The sequence below is a fragment of the Lissotriton vulgaris genome, chromosome 5, assembly GCF_964263255.1.
Source record: "Lissotriton vulgaris chromosome 5, aLisVul1.2, whole genome shotgun sequence".
Classification (NCBI taxonomy): Eukaryota; Metazoa; Chordata; class Amphibia; order Caudata; family Salamandridae; genus Lissotriton; species Lissotriton vulgaris.
In genome coordinates, this window is record NC_141693.1 from 1,900,080,558 (window position 1) to 1,900,100,275 (window position 19,718).

Sequence of the window (19,718 nt, forward strand, 5' to 3'; positions counted from 1 at the left end):
CGAGCATGGAGACTGATGTCTTGTACTTCTGGGTATGGTGCCTCTAAAAGCCCATGGTTCTATTTGTTAATAGAAGCTCCGCCACCTCTGGCTGTTTTGCAACCCTTCCATCGATGTTGTATCTATATCCAGCCAGAAGAGGCTGTTCAACATCTTCGACAACATAAGCATCTCCTACAGCGCTTCGTGGCTTTTGGACTCTTTACTCATATCCGGTGGCAGATGTTCAAACACAGGTTCATGACTGCATTGGAACCAACCTAGCAGGTATCACCAGCTTTTGAGTAGGAAGTGGACCATGGTCTCCAAATAACCTTTTACAACCTCACCTCCTTCTTCACCGCTCATAGCCAAACTACAACTTCACCTCAAGTCTTGTGCTCTATCCATCCATCATCAGAGACATGAGAACCCTTCAAAGTCTCATAGACTTGGACACTGAGCTGTTGGACTAGCAGGTGTGGGGAGAGACAACAGACTGAAGCAATAACTTACCAAACACAGATGGGGATTTACAACTATGTCGCAAACGTCTACCCACAGGAGCAGAGGTTTCGAAGGCTACAGGTATATTCTCCAAATATACCGCACTCTCGTTTCCCCACATGTCCCCATGTGACCAGCTTGGTGACTCCGGCAGGCCCTCGTCGTCAGACGGATGTTCTCCATGAGTGGCATCTGAAAAATTAGACACAAAACAAACTCAACCCATCACCATATGCCACAAACACCACAACTCTGAAGATCCCGAAGACATGCAAGACAGCGACATGTGCTAATCTGGCACATAACATGTGCAAGCAGACCTGTTAGTGATAAAGTGATCTTGGTACAGGTGTGTGGCAGAGTGGTAAAGAAGTCAACAATGTACAACATAGTGCCCTACCATATTTTGACCAAGCCATGTAATACTAACATATCTTATGCCAAATGACCCAACTACTTGACCCAAGTACAGGAAACATGGCATTGCCAACATACTGGACAGCAAAGTGCGTACTGACACAAACTAATATCACTTACTGTCTGTCTCCTCTGGCATTGAAAGATCTGGGACCACACTTCCCACGCTACTGGCACTGGATGTAGCCCCTGCAGAAATGTCAACGAGCAGTGACATGCATGCACATACATGACTTATAAAATAACGTAACAATTCTGTGAAATTAGTACATTAAAACGCAGCATGCAATAGAATCACAGGTTAAATTCTATTCACCATGGAACATATATATTAAAGGGGTCATTCACATCTTGGTTGTCAGACGACCAGGGAAGATTAATTATTTATTTAACTTTCCTGCATATCATTATGTGCTAGCCTAGTTATTTACTATGCACCTGCACTGGGCGTACCAACACGCATTATACAAGTATGAGACCCATTGGCTATGATAAGGCTCTTTTACATGCAGGTGTCAGGGGTTTGGTTTTATGAATTACAATATTTAACACTTATATTATCTCAGTAACTGAGCGGTGGAAAAAGTCCCACAAAACGACATCCCGCAGCAGTCAGTGAGAGGGGCTGACAAGAACTGATGCTGCACGTTAGGGACAGGCCTTGGAAATCTGCACAGAATTCGGAATGCACCCATCAATGACAGACATGAATAGAGGTCCATGGAGTTTATAAGTGAACGCCCCACTGACAACCCTTAGAAGATACCACGCCTCGCATCAGAGACAGGCCTTAGGAAAATACTAAAGTACCATGACGACGCCATTCATCGACTAGCCTTCATGTATGCATCTATATTTATTTGATATTTCTATTGCATGAACCTAGCAAAAGGCAGTGGAGTGCACAGTCAAAGATGAGCATAAAGTCAACGAGCTGATTTGTGGATTGTTACTGCATTGTGATGCAGAGTCTTCAACGCTTTCCTAAATGAGAGCAGAGTTGGGGCAGTCCTGATGGGTGCGGGATGCTGTTCATACCTGGGTGCAGGGATTTCTTCTTTTTTTCACGTCTTAGTTTGCAGCGTCTTGGTGTCCTGGCTGTGGCTGTGCTGAGAACACCCATGATGATGAGCATGACTGCAAGACAAGCTGGAGTGCTGGTCATAAGGGCTTTTTAAATGATGTAGCTGGTTTTTAAGATGGTGCAAGCCGGCGAGGGCTGACAGCTGAATCCCTTATAATGAGTCCTTCAAGACTACTATTGCAACTGAGACTGACAATCCATGGGAGAAGGCACAATGGAACATTTACTGCAAGGCCATGGGAGAAGGCACTGCAGAATACCTACTGAAACTAACAGCAATAGGGCATAGGACAAGGCCCTAAAAAGGCATTTACTGCAATATACTGCGACACGCCATAGGAAAAGGCCCTGCAGGACACTGTAACTGACAGCGATAGGCCATTGGGGAAGACCCTAAGGCACATTAACTGCAACAAAGATAGGCCAAAGGGGAAAGGCCTATGGGGCATATACTTCAAACGTCACAGGCCACTGGGGGAGTACATACATGCCTACAGGGTTATTACTTTGGTGGATGGTGCCATGCCGCAGGAGATGGTGCTAGAGGATTAATACTACAAACATCAGTGACAGCCCACAGCAGGAAGACTTTCAGTAAAAGTATTGCCACATGCTATGCCATAGCCATACAAGAAGGCCCTGTGAAATTATGAATTCATTCGTCAGTGGAGGGACACATGTTCTTGCACCATGTGAACAGTGGTGCCAGCCTACCTCCTGCTTAACCCTGTGTTTTTCGCTCCTGGACTTGATGCATGGAAGCAGCTTCCTCTGGAGCTGGGGACTGTGAGCGACATAGCAATGTTCAAGGAGAAAATTAAAAACTAGCTTTTTGTGCAGGCTTAAGCCTGTTTTCATTGTCCAACCTTGTTGCTTCACGCCAGGATACTCCTTGGAGTAGCTGGGCGTGGTATGAACTGCTATCATCATCATGTCTCATTCACTCTGGAGATGCTCCTCTTGCACCAGCGTCTGAGCTTCAAGATGCTGTTACTTCCAGGGCTAGCAAGTAGGCAGATCGAAAAGGTAAGGTCCTGTGTTGGGCCCCGCTTGGAAGAAGCTGAGACATACTACCTGGAGTGGAGTGGATCAGAGCAGTTCACGATTTATAGAAACCCAAAGCACAAGGAGCCTGGCCTGGGGGCTTACTCTTGCACCATGCATTTTAAGAATGTTACTGCGCCCAACAGTAGCTGGCCTTTGGAGTTTCTTGTTTTTCCCCGCCTATCCCCTTCATAGCCTCATCTTTTGCTTGACTCCCACTTAGGGGGTCCACACCCCAATTGTTTTATTATTCACCGAATGCCTCGTGTTCCTCTCTCCTTGCCTACCCAACCCTTCATAGCATTGCTTTCTCATAAGTACATACTTTACCTTAACTGTTCAATCCTTTGTTTGTTTTTGAACATTTCAAGTCTTCAGGTGATTAAATGTAAATGTATTGGCATTTATATAGCGCACTACTTACCCGTAGGGTCCCAAGGCGCTTCGACCGCTGTGAAACCCTTCCTGGCTTCCCTGAGAGATGGTCCCTTAATGGGTATCTCCAGGGTGAGACCAGGCATCCCCGGCGGTCTGGTGGGGCCGTTAGTGAAGATGAGGCAAGCTAATGCCCAGAGTTGCCGAGTGTGATCGCTGATCAGAGTGGGCACCGAGGCGAGAGAATTATCGAGTCCGCTGACCCTGGTCCAGAAACCTGCCGCGCCGGGAATCGAACCCTGGTCCCGGGCCGTCCTCTGCTCTTGGGTCTGCCGCCTCTAACCAGTGAGCCACACTACTTCACTATAGGAGTGCACTATAGGTTTTACATTCTAGCCAAACTTCACCTTGTTTTATGTATGGTGCACTGGCACCTTCAAGTTGAGTGCACTTATTAAGAACACTAAAATAAACAAATAAATCAAATAAACTCTAGCACTATTACTTAACATATGAGTTAAAAATCATACTAGAAGTTCCTGTTGGGTTTAATACTTTTATTGGGCCTACTAACAACACAGAGGGAAAGACTTACTTATTGGTACATACCTATGCTGGGCGAGTCATCCAACAACTCCTGAACTACTGGAGCATGAGTGGGGAAGTGAGAGATATACTTCTTGATATCAGGGGAAATCATCTCTGGCTTCTCATATTTGAAGTTTTCGCACCTAGAAAAGAAAGCAAAGCAGCATCTGAATAACAAAACCCCCTAAAGAGAGAAAAAAGATCACATGCAATTCTTGTCTCCAAGACCAGAACCTTTCATGCCCCCTCCCCCCCCGCCCCCCCTTCTAAAACCCTTGGAGACACAGTGTTGCCTGCATGTTCTCTTTAGTTTCAGGATTCTTCCTTTGGCCGTCAGACAGCTTGGAAGCCTCAATATGATCAGTTATGTTTATGGTTGATTTCATTCATGGAGGACTTGTGAAGGAGCCTATGTTGGGTTCTCTTTGAGGTTTGCTCCTGCACTTCTCCAGCCACATGTCAGTATTTTCTCTCAACCTAATGGAGACTCCTGCGCACAACCACGTCAGTCAGGCTGAAGGACTGGGCTATTCTAAGGCCCAGCGGTGCCAGGGAACAACACCTGAAACCTTCGTGGGTTTACCTGTTCCGGCGTACAAATTACAGAGACACGGGACACTTCCTTCGGCGTCAAAGATTGAGATTTATTTACTGCAGGGAACACAGAAGTCACAAGAAGTACAACGTGTGTAGGTTCTAGGAGACTGCTTCAAATTGCAACAGTGGATCGCTCCTTTTATACAGATTTCAGTCATAGCGCAACATGGCGAACAAAAGGTTACAACTCAGTTCCCACAGTAAACTTCAAAAGGGTCGCTGTCATGTATTCAGGGTCCCGGAACATAATTACAGTAGCATCGCCGGTTCCCAACTGTAAAAGTATGTTATCCCACCATTAAGTACATTCCATTCAGGCTGTAAACGAGTTTAAGGAAGAGATAGAAACAGGTGCAAGGAAGACAGAAACAGCTAGCAAAAGAGTGCAGGGGGCAATATCGGAAACACGATTGCAGGATCAAAGGATTCGTGCCTTATGCATGCACGGCTGAAACAATAGAACGGCACGGCAAGATGAGCCTCGAGCGGGGCCATCTGCCTTTGCAGTGTCATCCCCCTCGTCATAAAGACACCCTCAAAGGAACACGTGTCTTCCGCAAGAGCTTGGGAATCCCAGGGTCGCGAAGCGGACAATGTCCATTCGCTGGCTACTTGAGGGCAAGAAACAAAATGGATGCTGTATCTAAAATGGAACCCGTGGGTTCAGATGAAGAAACCCACGAATAAGACGAACGGTTCAGGTCAGTGTAGCGAAAACGCGTACACCCACTAAACTCGTCATTTGCGGTTCATAGATACCAAACTCGTCCATATTCGAACGAGTCGAAAACATCGCTAGAATTGTCACGGAACCTCAGACGCTCCTTTTGCCCTGATGTAGGCAAGCACTAGTCGGTATAAGAGTCGATCTCGATATTCATCAGATCATTCAGATGTTGCTGCAACATCATTCTGTCCAGCAATGCTTCCTTGGTAACAGATGGCCGTCTTATACACGTCGTAGCACAAAGGCCACATAAGGCAGGACCACACTGTACACAAAGACAACACGTGAACAGAAATGCCACAACAACCCCAATGATCATGAGAATCTTCCAACCCCACGTCAACATCAGGCCCCAAAACCATCCTAGTAGCGTCCAATCACCTAGGTCCACGTGTATGGACTCGGAGATCTTATGCAACTTTGAAATGGCTTGATAGACAGTTGGGGCGTTATCAGGGATGAAAATGCAGCAACTCGAATGGATCACCTTACATACACCACCTCTATCTGCAAGAACAACGTCTAAAACCATACGGTTTTGCAACGTCATAAGCCTATCCGCCTGAAGCTCTGCTGTCAGATTACCAAGAGCGCTTGCAGTTATATTAGCAGTCGATTCCACCACTCGAGTCAACTGTCTCAGGTTCCTACTATTGATCATAGGTCCCCAAAACGGCAGGAAACCCTTGAAGAAGTCTCCTGCTTCTTGACCGGCAGTGTCCTCTTCGCTAATAACACCTCTCACAACTCTAGTCTTGTGATAGTCCGAGGCAACTGTAAAAGTCGGTGGCAACAGATTCGCAATATAACAGGTGCCCGAGAAGTCACGAGGCAACCATGTATATGCGCGGTCGTAACATACAAAGTATGTACCCTTGGCAGTCAACAGAACAGGGGAAGAGAGTGCTGGTAACACGTACGTTTCAGTACAGGCACTCCTCCCAAGTTGAGCTCGCGGGCATCGGCCAAGACCTTTCAAGCAGAAATTACCGAGATGGGGTACGATCCAGATCGGAGGCGAGCTTTTAAGCTGTCTATCACCCACTGACATGCTATACTCAGCCTCACTCAGATCCTTGTATGCTCGCACCTCTTCCTCTGGGATAAGCGATGTGTCAAAAATATCTCTATCTAAATCAGCAATCGCTCTTCCCAAAGGCTTGTGGTACGGGCCGGGACCATGATCTGCAGTGCGTGGCTCTTGATGGGTGTAGGAATCTAGTGCGCTACGAAACATAGTTTGAAATGCTCGAGCTGACCCCTGGGAACTATAAGGAAGAACCAAATACGGAATTCCCCTATCCATGGTATGTGGCATTATCCCACACACCCAACAATTAGTAGTATTCATCACCAACTGATGTTGATGAAGAAGCTGGACAAAGGAGTTATTCATGAATTCCGCACGTCTAACCTGTTCGTGTTGGGGCAGATGGGTGAAAGGAATGTGGAGAAACAGTGGGAATAGATTTCGGTTCAGAAGAAGGAGTGGGTAAAGCAGAAGGCAATAACAACTGTATTCCAAGGTACACTCCACCCACTAATAACATGGAAACAGTCAGAAACAGCAGGAATACCTGAAACATATAGCATTTCGTTCGTACAACCCTATGCAGTTTAGATCTTTGAGCTAAAGTCTTCTCCACTTCCGACAACTTTGAGAATTCCATCCTCTAAAAACCGTCCGCAACGTTCTTGACGCACTTCGTTCTGAGTAGCGATTATCAATTCCCAGGAGTTCCCAGGAATCGACAAAAGTACCGACCTAGTGTCAGGAACCTGCTAAACAGAAGGAAGTACCCGCACGGCCCTACGGTCAACCCGGATGAAAGGTTTTCCTTAATCAAACATTCAATTTTAATGTAAATCCCCTAGCTGTGGAAAAACATACGTGGAAAACTCAAGAATTAATAGAGGATGCAACTGTTCATAATGTTCGTGGCAATAGTAAGGGGATATTGTGAGTTCAAAAGGAAAAACAAAAAGATTTTATTAGTCTTTGTTATGAGAACGAAGAAAATATCTGCTTCTTCCAGGACGAGTCTGCTCTTCGAACAATTGTTCGGATTGTGGGACAGAATCCTGTCGATCAGATGACAGTTCAAGTCTCGAGTTCTCCAATGATGAAGGTTCAACAAATGTATCTGACTGCAATGAAGTGTCTCCTACAAGTTGAGCATCACTGAACGGCACAAATTTTATTGGGGTCTCGGTCTCCGTTGCGGCGATTCCTGTCCTCACCCAAGAATCTGCTGGTAAAGGAATAGGCACCTTTTTGGTGTGGGTGGCATGCACCCAATTTTTCCGGCCTTCCAAACGAACTGCAGTTCTTGTGGCAAGGAGGACTTGGAACGGGCCCACGAATCTCGGCTCCAAATTGCGCTTCCTGCCGAAGTTGCGGGTGACTACCCAGTCACCCGGTTGGAGCCGATGTCCAGGACCCTCAGTCTGTGCCGGCAGTGCTTCAAAGACCTGTTGATGAATTAACCTCAGTTTAGCAGTCAGATCATGGAGATAATCAATTAACATTGGGTATTCAAGACTATCAAAAACCCTAGGCCTTGGGACTCCCCAAATGTTCGCAGGACGGCCGAACACAATCTCATATGGGCTAAGCCCTACTCGAGAGTGTACAGTCGCCCTGGTCGACAAGAGAGCCAGAGGCAAGGCATCAGGCCATGACAGACCAGTCGTAGCTTGAATCTTAGCAAGTTTCAATTTCAGAGTACCATTGTACCCTTCAACTAAACCCGCTGACTGAGGATGATTGGCACTATGGAATTTTTGTCGAATTCCAAGGCCCTTACACACACTCTGCATTACACTCCCCACAAACTCACTTCCGTTATCTGACCATACAATCCGTGGCATTCCATACCGAGGAAAGTATTCCTTCAGTAGGACTTTCGCTGTGGACAGGGCAGTATTATCTTTAAGAGGATAGGCCTCGATCCATCTGGAGAACGCGCAAACCACAACTAAAACGTACTTCAGGTTATTACATCTCTCCATATGGATGAAATCCAGTTGGATAACCTCAAAGGGACATGTAGGAGGAGCAAAATGGCCAGGTGGAGTGGGGGTGCCCTTACCGGGATTGTACATCATACATACCATACAATTTTTAACCACTCTCTCAGCACACTTAGCGATACCATCATTCTTCCATACAGGGGACAGCAACTTGGATATACCTTTCGCGCTAATATGTGACAAGCCGTGTGCCATAGTCACAACGGCTAGCACATATGCATCCGGCAACATCCACTTCTGACTTTCCGACAAATCAATCCAACATCCGTGCGCATCTAATTTTCCTGTGCTCTCTTTCCACTTAGTCTTTTCAGTTTCGGTGGCCTCATTCTGAATCGCTTTCACACTCTCAACAGTGTCCTCACACATACCAGTCTCCGCAGGCCACCTTACTGAACTCGTAACATACATTTGGGTTGCAAGATTTTTAGCTGTCTCTTTAGCAATCTCATCCGCAAACGCGTTACCACGACCAACATCATCCGTAACTTTTCGGTGCGCGCTGCATTTAATAATTGCCACCTGCTTAGGCAATGTAAGTGCGTCCAAAAGATCGTTCACGAGCTGTCCGTGTTGGATCTTCGTATCAAGCGATGTCATAAATCCTCTTTCTCTCCACAAACGACCAAAGCTATGTGCAACGCCAAATGCATACTGGCTATCTGTAAACACATTCACTCGCTTTCCCTTAGACAAAACGCACGCTCTCGTCAACGCAATCAACTCTGCCGCTTGCGCAGAATTCTGACTCAATCTTGCAGTTTCCACAACCGTACTCAACGTCACTACAGCATACGCAGTCGTCACATCACCGTTCGGCAACTTGAAACACGAACCATCAACATACAAGGTACCATCGGGATCTGCCAATGGAGTGTTTTTTAGGTCAACACGACCCTTCGTTTCTTCCTCAGTTCGCAAATAGCAATCATGTGGTGGTACATCATCTGATTCCATATGAGTTGGCAACAACGTCGCAGGGTTTAGTACATTACAGCGCTTTATTTGTATATGACTTGCCAAAAGCGTCAACTCATAACCGGACAACCTTGCGCTCGTCAAGTGTGCGTTTTTGTACGATTCAAGAGAGTGTCAACTGCATGCGGAACCATTACCGTAAGCATATTATCCATGACCAGTCCTGCAGATTGCCGGATGGACACCGCAGCTGCCGCTGTCGCTCTTAGACAACTCGCAATGCTCTAGCTACTGGGTCCAAGGTCGAGGAAAAATATGCACATGGACGCTGCTTACCACCAAATTGTTACGTCAAGACACTCAACGCACAACCCTCTCTCTCGTGAACGTATAGTGTAAACGGCTTACTGTAGTCAGGAGTACCTAACACAGGAGCCGAACACAACGCATCACGCAGTTCAGAAAAACTTTTCTGACACTCTTCAGTCCATGGCAAAGGAGTCGGAACATCCTTGCATGTGAGGGCTACCAATGGCTTTGCTAGCAATGAAAAATTTGGAATCCATTGCCTGCAGTATGACGTGATACCTAGAAAGGCACGCACATCTCTCTGAGTTGTTGGCACAGTCATTCGAGCGATCGCTGCAATTCGTTCTGGGGTCAACCTTCTTCCCTCCTTTGACAATAAGTGACCTAGATAGGTGACTTCTTGACAACAATATTGCAGTTTAGAAGGTGACACCTTGTGGTGTAAGTCACAAAGATGCTGTAACAGCGATACTGTAGCAGTTTTGCAAATCTCTTTAGTGTCAGCAGCCACTAACAAGTCATCAACGTACTGGATCAAAGCCGCTCCAGCCGGTAACACAAACGCATCAAGTTAACTCTTCAGGGCTTGGCTGTATATCGATGGACTCTCACAGTAGCCCTGAGGAGCGCGTTTAAATCTAAAGCTGCGACCTCCTAATGAGAAACCGAAGAGATCTCTGCTTTCCTCAGCAATCGGAATGCTAAAGAAAGCATTCTTCAGATCGATCACTGAGAACCAAGAAGCAGATGCTGGAATCAGAGTCAGTAAGGCCGTAATGTCAGGCACCACAGGAAATTGTGGAATCACAATTTTGTTTACCTCCCGTAAATCAATAACAAAACGATATACAGGAGGCTTGGATGGATCAGTCCGTTTCAAAATAGGTAACACAGGACTATTACACACGTTTCCCCGAGTTTCCTCGATAACGTCTTTCTTGATCAAGTCATAGATGATCGCTAACAGTGCTCGTTCACCATCGAGAGAGATACGATACTGGGGAATACGTGGTAATCGCACATTCGATTTCAATTGGACAACATAGGGTGAAATATCCAACAGGCCCACATCATTGGGACCTGTTGCCCACAAAGATTTAGGAAGAGAACTCAATTCCGGTGGGAGCTTATCAGTTGACAAGTACATAGGAGAGATCACTCTCTGACCCAAAGTAAGCTCCACTCCCGCAGGAGAACAGTACAGGGTCGCATATAACCGTTACAGCAAATCCAGGCCCAAAAGATTCTCACCACAACCAGTAGTCAAAATCAAAGGAGCTTCCAGCTCACGAGGCCCAATTGTGAGGGGCAAAGGGCTAGAAACCGGATTGCTAACGGGGGCGCCAGAGAATCCAACGGAAACATTCGTTAAGCCAGACAAAGGTGCGCCAGGGAGTTTCGAATGCATCATGGAACTTTTCGCTGCACCAGTGTCCAACAGAAAAGGCTCAACTACGCCCGATGTAGCAACTGCGACGTAAGGCCCTCTCTGATCAACCGGAACTGATACTACTCCCTCTCTTTGCCTGTGGCTGTCCTAGTAATTACCGTCATCAAGATCATGTTCGACATAACAGTCATCCACATGATACTGTGCAGATCTACCTGACGATGAACCACGCTGATCAAAGCAATTGTTAGAATCAGATGAATTATTAGAACGCTCATTCTGATTTAGAGTAACACCACGACCTCTACCACGTGAAGCCTGTTGAGGACCACTACGACCTCCTCAAGCCGAACCACCATTATTTCGGTCGCGCAAAGCCGGACAATTAAACTTCAAATGGCCCTCCTCTCTACAGTATGCGCATTGGTTATAACCAAGCATAGATCTCGGTGCGGAAGAGGCATTACGCGACTGCGACCTAGAAAACTGTGATTGCGATCTATTTTGCTGCTGAGAGTCATTTTGATTCGAGCGCAGAGGATACGCTTGCTGTAACAGAAATTTTGTTTTAAGATCCTTAGTTTTCTTATCCGCACGATCACTTTCCTCCTTCTCCCTATTTTCGTAATATTGAGCCGTGGCTAATATCTGAGCAGAAGTAGAAACAGCCCATGAACTTTCGGAATTTTTCAATTTGTTGCTAAGCTCAGGCAACAAATTCGATACAAATTTATCTACGAACAATCGCTGACCTCCCTCAGTGCTCATATCCCGACCACTGTGATCGATGAATGCCTCCTCAAATCTCGTAAAGAAATCGGAGACACTCTCGTCTTTCTTTTGCTTACACGCAGACAGTTTATCCCAATTAACTCTCATTGCTGGCATAAGTGTCTTCATTAGTGTAATAATCCTCTGGGGCAGATTCTCAATAAGCTGTTCAGGCTTAGCCCCACCAACTTGTCGACCGTCGGCTGCCGCAAGAGCAGCCCAATCACCGCCTAACTCGGCTACGTGATTCTCTTGACGGATTTTCGCCCAAATTGGTTGAGGTACTACGTTACCGAACAACATGTCAATATCGGCAAGATTCATAATAGTAGCATCCACTAATTGGGATAACTCTTTATAATAACCAGCAGGATTTTTACGGGGGTCTGGCAAAGTTTGTTTCACCTGCAAAACTTCCGATCGCTTCCATGGGAGGTGTATCCAAACTCTCTGGAAGTGTGGCAAAATAGCAGGATTGACAGTCGCATCACCTGGCATCCACACTGGGGGAACTTCTCGCATGGGATACTGACCAGGTGTTGCCATCCACTCCTCAGTTTCGTCCTTAAACAATGCTCGAGGTAGTACAGTAGATCGAAAAGATAGGAGACGCTCTACAGCACGTCGAACATTGCTACCCACAATCATACCGCTCGAAAACTGATTCTGAAGTTCAGTCATTTCAGACGGTACATTGTCTACCTCATCATTATCCCATACCTCTTTTAGGTATTTACACATTTCCTCAAACACGAATCTCTGAGTGGGCTCATTGAATTGAGAGAACGTCTCAAAAACCATGCGCGGGGTGTGTTTAACGGGATACCTAATCCAATTACGCGCCATTTTTATTAACGTATCACTTTCCCTACCCCCAGGAATTTGGCTTCGTCGTTGAGGGACATCAGAAACATCGGACCCAAGGACCGGTCCAAATGGAGAGTAAAGATTAGCAACAGCATTAGGTATACGACTACGGACAGAAGGAGAAGAGGAGAGCAGTACAGGGGCAACAACATGAGGACTAAACACAGGAGCAGTAGGAGCAGTAGGAGCAGTAGTAATGGGAACAGCAGACTGAGAAGGTATAGGCAGTGGAGCAGTAGGAAGAGGGGCAGGTAAGGGAATAGGGACGACTTGAGGAACAAGAGGATTCGGAAGAACAGGACCAGCGACAGGCTGACCAGCAGCTGCCGGAACGATAGGTTGAGGAACAGGAGGAACCACAGGAGCTGTAGTATCCTGTGCGTATGGAGGTGGTGATTTCAGTAGATAGGACAACAAAGGGTCCTCTACCGCTTCCTCTCCCTTCTTATCAGTACTCGACGGTAAAACGGGATAACACTTATCCACCGCCATATGTTGCAGTCTAGCAAAAACTTCCTTTTCCTTCTCTTCTTTATCTCGCTGAAACTGCTCTGCATTTCTCATCACCGTAACAATACCTTCCCTCTTATTTTCCTTAAACTGTTTAATTTCTTTCTGCCTGGACTCTTTTCGCCATAGCCGAAAGGAATCAAACATGGCCGGCCTAGATTTCCTTTTAAACAATTTGGCTTCGAGATTATCCAAAATTGCAGTTTCAAAACTACCATGAGGTGGCCAACTAAGGACACTATCATCTTTAGTGTAGCGGATCCAATAATCGTTATACATGATAGGACCCACTCCGTGGCGACTATAGAGCTCATAAATCGGAGTTCCAACTGGAGGTATCGGACATGAGTCCTCCAATCGGGAATCCGCACCGCAACACTTAAAGCAACTAAACAAAGTACTACGGCCAGGCATCGTGCACACTAACCGAGTTTCACAAACTTCAAGGGTTATCAATTTACAATATCGTCACAAACATGCAAAACCCTCGGTTTTTGGCAATTGCAATTGTCAAATAAAACCCAACAACTAAGAACCAACAACTAAGAACCACAAATGCAATGGAACCATGCAAACAACCAAGTTTCAACAACAACCAAGGACTCTGGGAGCGACTCACAAATACTTAACTGAAAGAGCAATGGCGTCACCAGGAAGGCCCGTCAATCGTCTCGCAGTGTACAAAGGACTACGCCAGGCGCCAAAACAGGTCGACAGTCAGGGCATCAGTCCGTCGCAGCCGTTAGGAGGCGGGGATCTTCGCGGGAAAAGTCTTCGGGACACTTATTTCGACAACAGGATCGATGAAGCGGGGTGCACCTTCCCTCAGAGATTTCACACGAAGTTCCTCACAATCGTCGGGCTTTGGACCGGTACCGCTGATGTCGCTCCACGTTGGGCGCCAACTGAAGGACTGGGCTATTCTAAGGCCCAGCGGTGCCAGGGAACAACACCTGACACCTTTGTGGGTTTACCTGTTCCAGCGTACAAATTACAGAGACACGGGACACTTCCTTCGGCGTCAAAGATCGAGGTTTATTTACTGCAGGGAACACAGAAGTCACAAGAAGTACAACGTGTGTAGGTTCTAGGAGACTGCTTCAAATTGCAACAGTGGATCGCTCCTTTTATACAGATTTCAGTCATAGCGCAACATGGCGAACAAAAGGTTACAACTCAGTTCCCACAGTAAACTTCAAAAGGGTCGCTTTCATGTATTCAGGGTCCCGGAACATAATTACAGTAGCATCGCCGGTTCCCAACTGTAAAAGTATGTTATCCCACCATTAAGTACATTCCATTCAGGCTGTAAACGAGTTTAAGGAAGAGATAGAAACAGGTGCAAGGAAGACAGAAACAGCTAGCAAAAGAGTGTAGGGGGCAATATCGGAAACACGATTGCAGGATCAAAGGATTCGTGCCTTATGCATGCACGGCTGAAACAATAGACCGGCACGGCAAGATGAGCCTCGAGCGGGGCCATCTGCCTTTACAGTGTCATCCCCTTGTCATAAAGACACCCTCAAAGGAACACGTGTCTTCCGCAAGAGCTTGGGAATCCCAGGGTCGCGAAGCGGACAATGTCCGTTCGCTGGCTACTTCAGGGCAAGAAACAAAATGGATGCTGTATCTAAAATGGAACCCGTGGGTTCAGATGAAGAAACCCACGAATAAGACGAACGGTTCAGGTCAGTGTAGCGAAAACGCGTACACCCACTAAACTCGTCATTTGCGGTTCATAGATACCAAACTGTCCATATTCGAACGAGTCGAAAACATCGCTAGAATTGTCACTGAACCTCAAGGCCCGCAGTACCGTATCTAGCAGACAAAAGGTTTATCGCTCCCTGGCACAGCTCTATTTACATGATTCTCACATTCAACGGAATCGCAGCAATCCCCTCAGGTTTGCGCCCTGTGATGACCTCTGCAGATCTCTCAACTCCCTCTGCAACAGGACAGGCCCTTAATATGTTGAATCAGCATCTGAAGACAGCACCAATCCAACTGTGGGTGAGAAAGGCTACAGTGCCAGCGCAAAGGATTGTTCCTCTCTGCCTCATTCTATGGACTTCGCGTTCACCTCCAGAAACACAGGCAAAGACAGAGAAAAGCAGGATTCTCAAGAGGATACGGTAGAAGTGCTTCACTACCACAGAGGCTGTTGAGTAGTTCATATTCTTTAGATAACTTCTGCTCAATTCAAGGATCTGTTTTGGGGTCAGATTCTGGTGTGGGCTGTCGACCTCCTTTTGAGGTTCTTTATGAAACTTGACTTTTGTTCTCCTCCGCAGCCATCAAAAGTTGAGCCTACATTTATTACAAACCACTTAATAATTGACTTAAAAGAAGGCTAGGATGCCTAATTTGATGAGAAGCTAATCACTGGGCTGAACCGGCATCCTGGGCTTCCAAAGTTAAATCTGTTTTAATTTAGTGTAAAGATGTTCAGGACCTTTCTCCATTGCAACGCGAATGATCCCTCAGTATGGAAGTATGGGCGGGTTAGAAGGGGGTTGAAGCACAATGTTGAATGTTGGCAGAGTGGACTGGCATGTACCATGATTGCAAATAATTGTTAGGTCAGCTCTCCTTCACCTAGGGACTAGGAGGCAACTAAACACATCTTGCAAGTCGTATTCAATTGTCATGTGAATATTAGGAACCAGAAATGACTGAAAAGCTGCTGAGGCAGTACTCTCATGCAGAAGTCCATTCTAAAAGCCATTGCTTGCTTTTGGAAAGTAAAAAACTCAGATACGAATGACATATACATGCTGTGCAATAATTACAATGTCCAAGAAGTGTTATGTTAGATACAAAATACAAGTATTATTTCAAGGTTCAACAGCGCAGTAAAATGAATGTATATAGCTTTGTATTATGTTACATTTCTGCTCAAATATTATCTGGGACTTTCACTTAGTAGTTAAATAGCCTTTAAGTTTAAAAAACACCTCAGTTTCAAAATTCTTTTAATCAATGTATTATTTTCAAAATTCCTTTATGTATTCACAATTATTTATTATTATGTTATGTTATGTTATGTTAACAACAACTTCTAAAGCGCATGGGCACCCAAGGGTTTCATGGCGCTATTGGTGAGGAAAATTGCCGACAGATAACCTATGCAGATGCTTGCTTAAAAAGCCAGGTATTTAAAGCTTTCCTGAATACCAAAATATTATCACAGCTTCTGATTGTCAGAGGAAGGGCATCCCAGACTTTAGGGGCAAGATGGGCGAAGCGACAGCCACCTTGTCGCTGCCGTTTAAAAGAGGGAATGGTGAGTAAATAAAGATAGGCTGAACGGAGATTTCGAGTAGGCTCATACTTCACAATCATACTGTTAATAAACCTGGGGCTTTTCCCATGGAGGGCTTTGAAGGCCAGGCAGCCGGCCTTAAATGCAACCCGTTGGGCAATAGGTAGCCAGTGGAGATCAACCAGCAGTGGTCTTGCCAAGCGCCATTTGGGCTGCTTATGAATAAGTCTGGCCGCTTGTTTCTGAATGATTTGTAAGCGCCTTGTTAAGAATGCAGGTAAGCCCAGGTAGATGGAGTTCGAAAGGTACAGCCGAGAGAGGACCAATGCGAGCACCACCTGTATGAGAGCCGAATGGGTCAGCAGTTGGGCGATTTTTTAAATTTTGCGCAATTGATGGAAGCTAGAGGAGATCACAGCTCCCACCTGTCCTCTGAGTGAGAGATCTGCGTTAATGATAATCCCCAGACTTTTCACCGAGGAAGAGGGCGAAGGAGGTGGCCCTAGTTCTATCGGCCAGAAGTGCAGGCCCCAGCTAACCTCGCTTTTCCCCGGGAGCACCAACTCTGACTTGCCTGGGTTAAGTTTCAGGTGGTTCTGATCCATCCACCGCTGGATATGCAGCAAGGTGGCCTGAAATTCACAAAGTCCGGAGAGTCCAAAGGGAATATTAATTGCAGATCGTCAGCATAATTAAAGATTACGACCTTTCTGTTTTTTTAAAGAGTATAATAGGCTTAAGATATAAATTAAACAGGAGCGGGAACAGGGAGGAGCCTTGAGGGACCCCACAAGTAGGGACCCGCTTGGGGGGAGGGAAGTTCCCAAGCCTAACAGCCTGGGTACGGTCAGTCAGGAAAGATTTGACCCAGCTGAGTGCAGAGCCACGCAGGCCGGGCTGTGCGACACAGTGCAATAAGATGGTATGGTCAACCATGTCGAACGCTGCCGACAAGTTCAGGAGCACTAGGGCTTGATGTATACCCCTGTCAGCGTTGGATCTAATGGTGTCCAGGACTGCTAGGATCCCAGTCTCTGTTTAATGCGCCGGACGAAAACCAGCTTGGTTGGGTTCCAGATAATCTGTTGATTCTGTGAAGTTGGAAAGGCACCTAGCCACATGTGCTTCCAAGATTTTAGCTCCAAACGGGAGGAGAGATATAGGATGGTAATTGGAAAGATTGGAAGGATCAGCCCCGGATTTTTTGATAAGGGGAACCACCATTGCATTTTTAAAGGCGCCAGGGACCTTACCCTGCTCAAGTGACTCGTTAAGAAGGGGGAGTACACTTTGAGGTAGAGCTGAAAAAATGTCTTTTAAGACATGAGGGGGGCAACAGTCATTGGGTGAGCCCGATTTGACCAGGGTCATAAGTTCAGCTGATATAGAGGGGTCGATGGAAGGGATAGAATCTAATGTGAAGAGATTGCTAGGCATGTCTTCCAGGGAATCCAGGTTAGTGCATTTATGTATACTCTCTTTGATAGTGGCTAAATTATCCAAAAAGAAGTCTTTTAAGGAGTTACAGAGCTCTTGAGTGGATACTTCAGCTGAAGCTGTTCTGTCGTCATTGCATAAGTCATCCACAACCTTAAAGATTTCCTTAGATTTATTTTGAGCTTTTAAGTAAGCCGCTTTGGTATTCAATATGGCTATTTTATATTCTCTGCGAGCAATCGTATATTGCTCCCTGCCTTCAACGGAGTAGCTATGTCTCCCTTTCCTCTCGTATTGACGCAGTTCCAGTTTTTGTTTTTTAAGGTCGAGAGAAAACCATCCAAGAACTTGACAAGTGACACATGTTCATCACGTGCTGCCAGAAGCCATTCCGACAGTTTCTCTTCCATCGAATTTACATTATGGCAAGGGATGGGTACTGATTTGGCCAAGGTGCTAATAAAGTCCTGGTTGTTTAATAATCTCCACTTCCCGGTCAATCCTCCGCTGGGATGGAGGTCTTTGACTGGCCCTGCATAGTGAGCGAGAACTGTATTAAATGATGATCTGACCAAATACACGGAGATGTCAAAGGTGTAGAAGAGGATACATTTAAAGTTATTTATTCAATTTTATGCGCATGTTCCCATAACTTTCTCCTAGAGTTTCGTATAACTAAGGTATTACTAAATAAAGTGTTTAAACTTAAAAATAATATCTGAGACAATTTAACATAGCTATCGTTATAATTAGTGACAGTAGTAGCACGAGATGCAGAAGGGTGCACAGGGGACCAGAGCACCGTGTCTGTTTAAAGAGTGCAAGTCACACAGCACATTACAACTCTTGAGAGAGAGATATTTACACGGGAAAAGTTACATACTGAACCCTGGCCACAGGTCACATGAAGTAACCAAACATTTTCTCGTGACACAATGTAACCTGTATGAGGTTAGGGATAAGGCATGACGCCTCCTGGCCTGTTGAGTAAGAGAGAAGAAGCAGGCAGATGGGTGGGGGAACTCATTCGGGAGAATGGAACACCAGTGAACAACAACCAAACCATAGCACACACGTTTGCACAATGCCACAGTTCACTATATGGCTTTAGGATATCTAGCAGCAAAGAGGATATTAGGGCCTCACTGTTGGAGCTGAGAATACCCAGCCTTGATGCGGACAGCAGAGAGTTTCCCAAGCAGGCGATTGCAGTAATGGAGATTTCGGAAACAATATGGTTAATGAAAAGCGGTAAGACCCATGGGTCCAACAGGCTGGCACGGCACAAATCAGGAAAATAGAAACAAAGACACTAGTAACAGACAAAATAAGAATAATCAGAAACCATATCGAGCTCTGTGTAAATAACCATGTTTTGAGATTTTTTAAAGAATTTAGAACAATCAGATGTTGCATGGAGTTCCCGCAGAAGTTTATTCCCTAGCTAGGCTCCGGCAACTACAGTGGAGTTTCTACCTCTCCTGAATCGGAGAAATTTGGGAGGAAATATGTAGAAGGAGTTAGATGCTCTGAGATATCTGGAAGGAGAGTAAAAAGAAAACAGATTCTGTAAACTGTGAAGGACAGAGTTGTGGGCAGCTCTACAAATATGCATCAGGGTGGATCTCGTGAAACAGGTCAGGGAATTCAATCTGTGGCTACTACAGGAGAGCACCAAAGAGGGAAGGTTGACCAGGAAGTTTTTACAAGTAAAGGAGATGTACATAAAGGAATCCTTCCTGGACGCAATCCAGCCACTGATGGCGAGAAAATTGTATGCGCAATTTAGATGGGGGAACCTACCTCTGGCAGAGTACACTAGTTCATGGGCTCCGGAGAATTCGAGTATGTGCCCTAGTTGTGAATCAATGGTTGAAACTAAGTTGCATGTCCTATTTTT

At 45.8% G+C, this 19,718-nt stretch overlaps 1 protein-coding gene across 1 annotated transcript in view; it reads right to left on the reverse strand.

Moving 5' to 3' along the window:
• LOC147717668 (E3 ubiquitin-protein ligase TRIM17-like) overlaps positions 1 to 19,718 on the reverse strand; it is a 132,991-nt gene that overhangs the window by 36,707 nt on the left and 76,566 nt on the right. The window contains exons 6-8 of the mRNA XM_086919871.1: positions 4,016 to 4,137; positions 1,024 to 1,092; positions 496 to 678 (exon numbers count right to left, since the gene is read on the reverse strand). Coding sequence (XP_086775997.1) covers positions 496 to 678; positions 1,024 to 1,092; positions 4,016 to 4,137 — 374 coding nt within the window. The remainder of the gene's footprint in view (positions 1 to 495; positions 679 to 1,023; positions 1,093 to 4,015; positions 4,138 to 19,718) is intronic.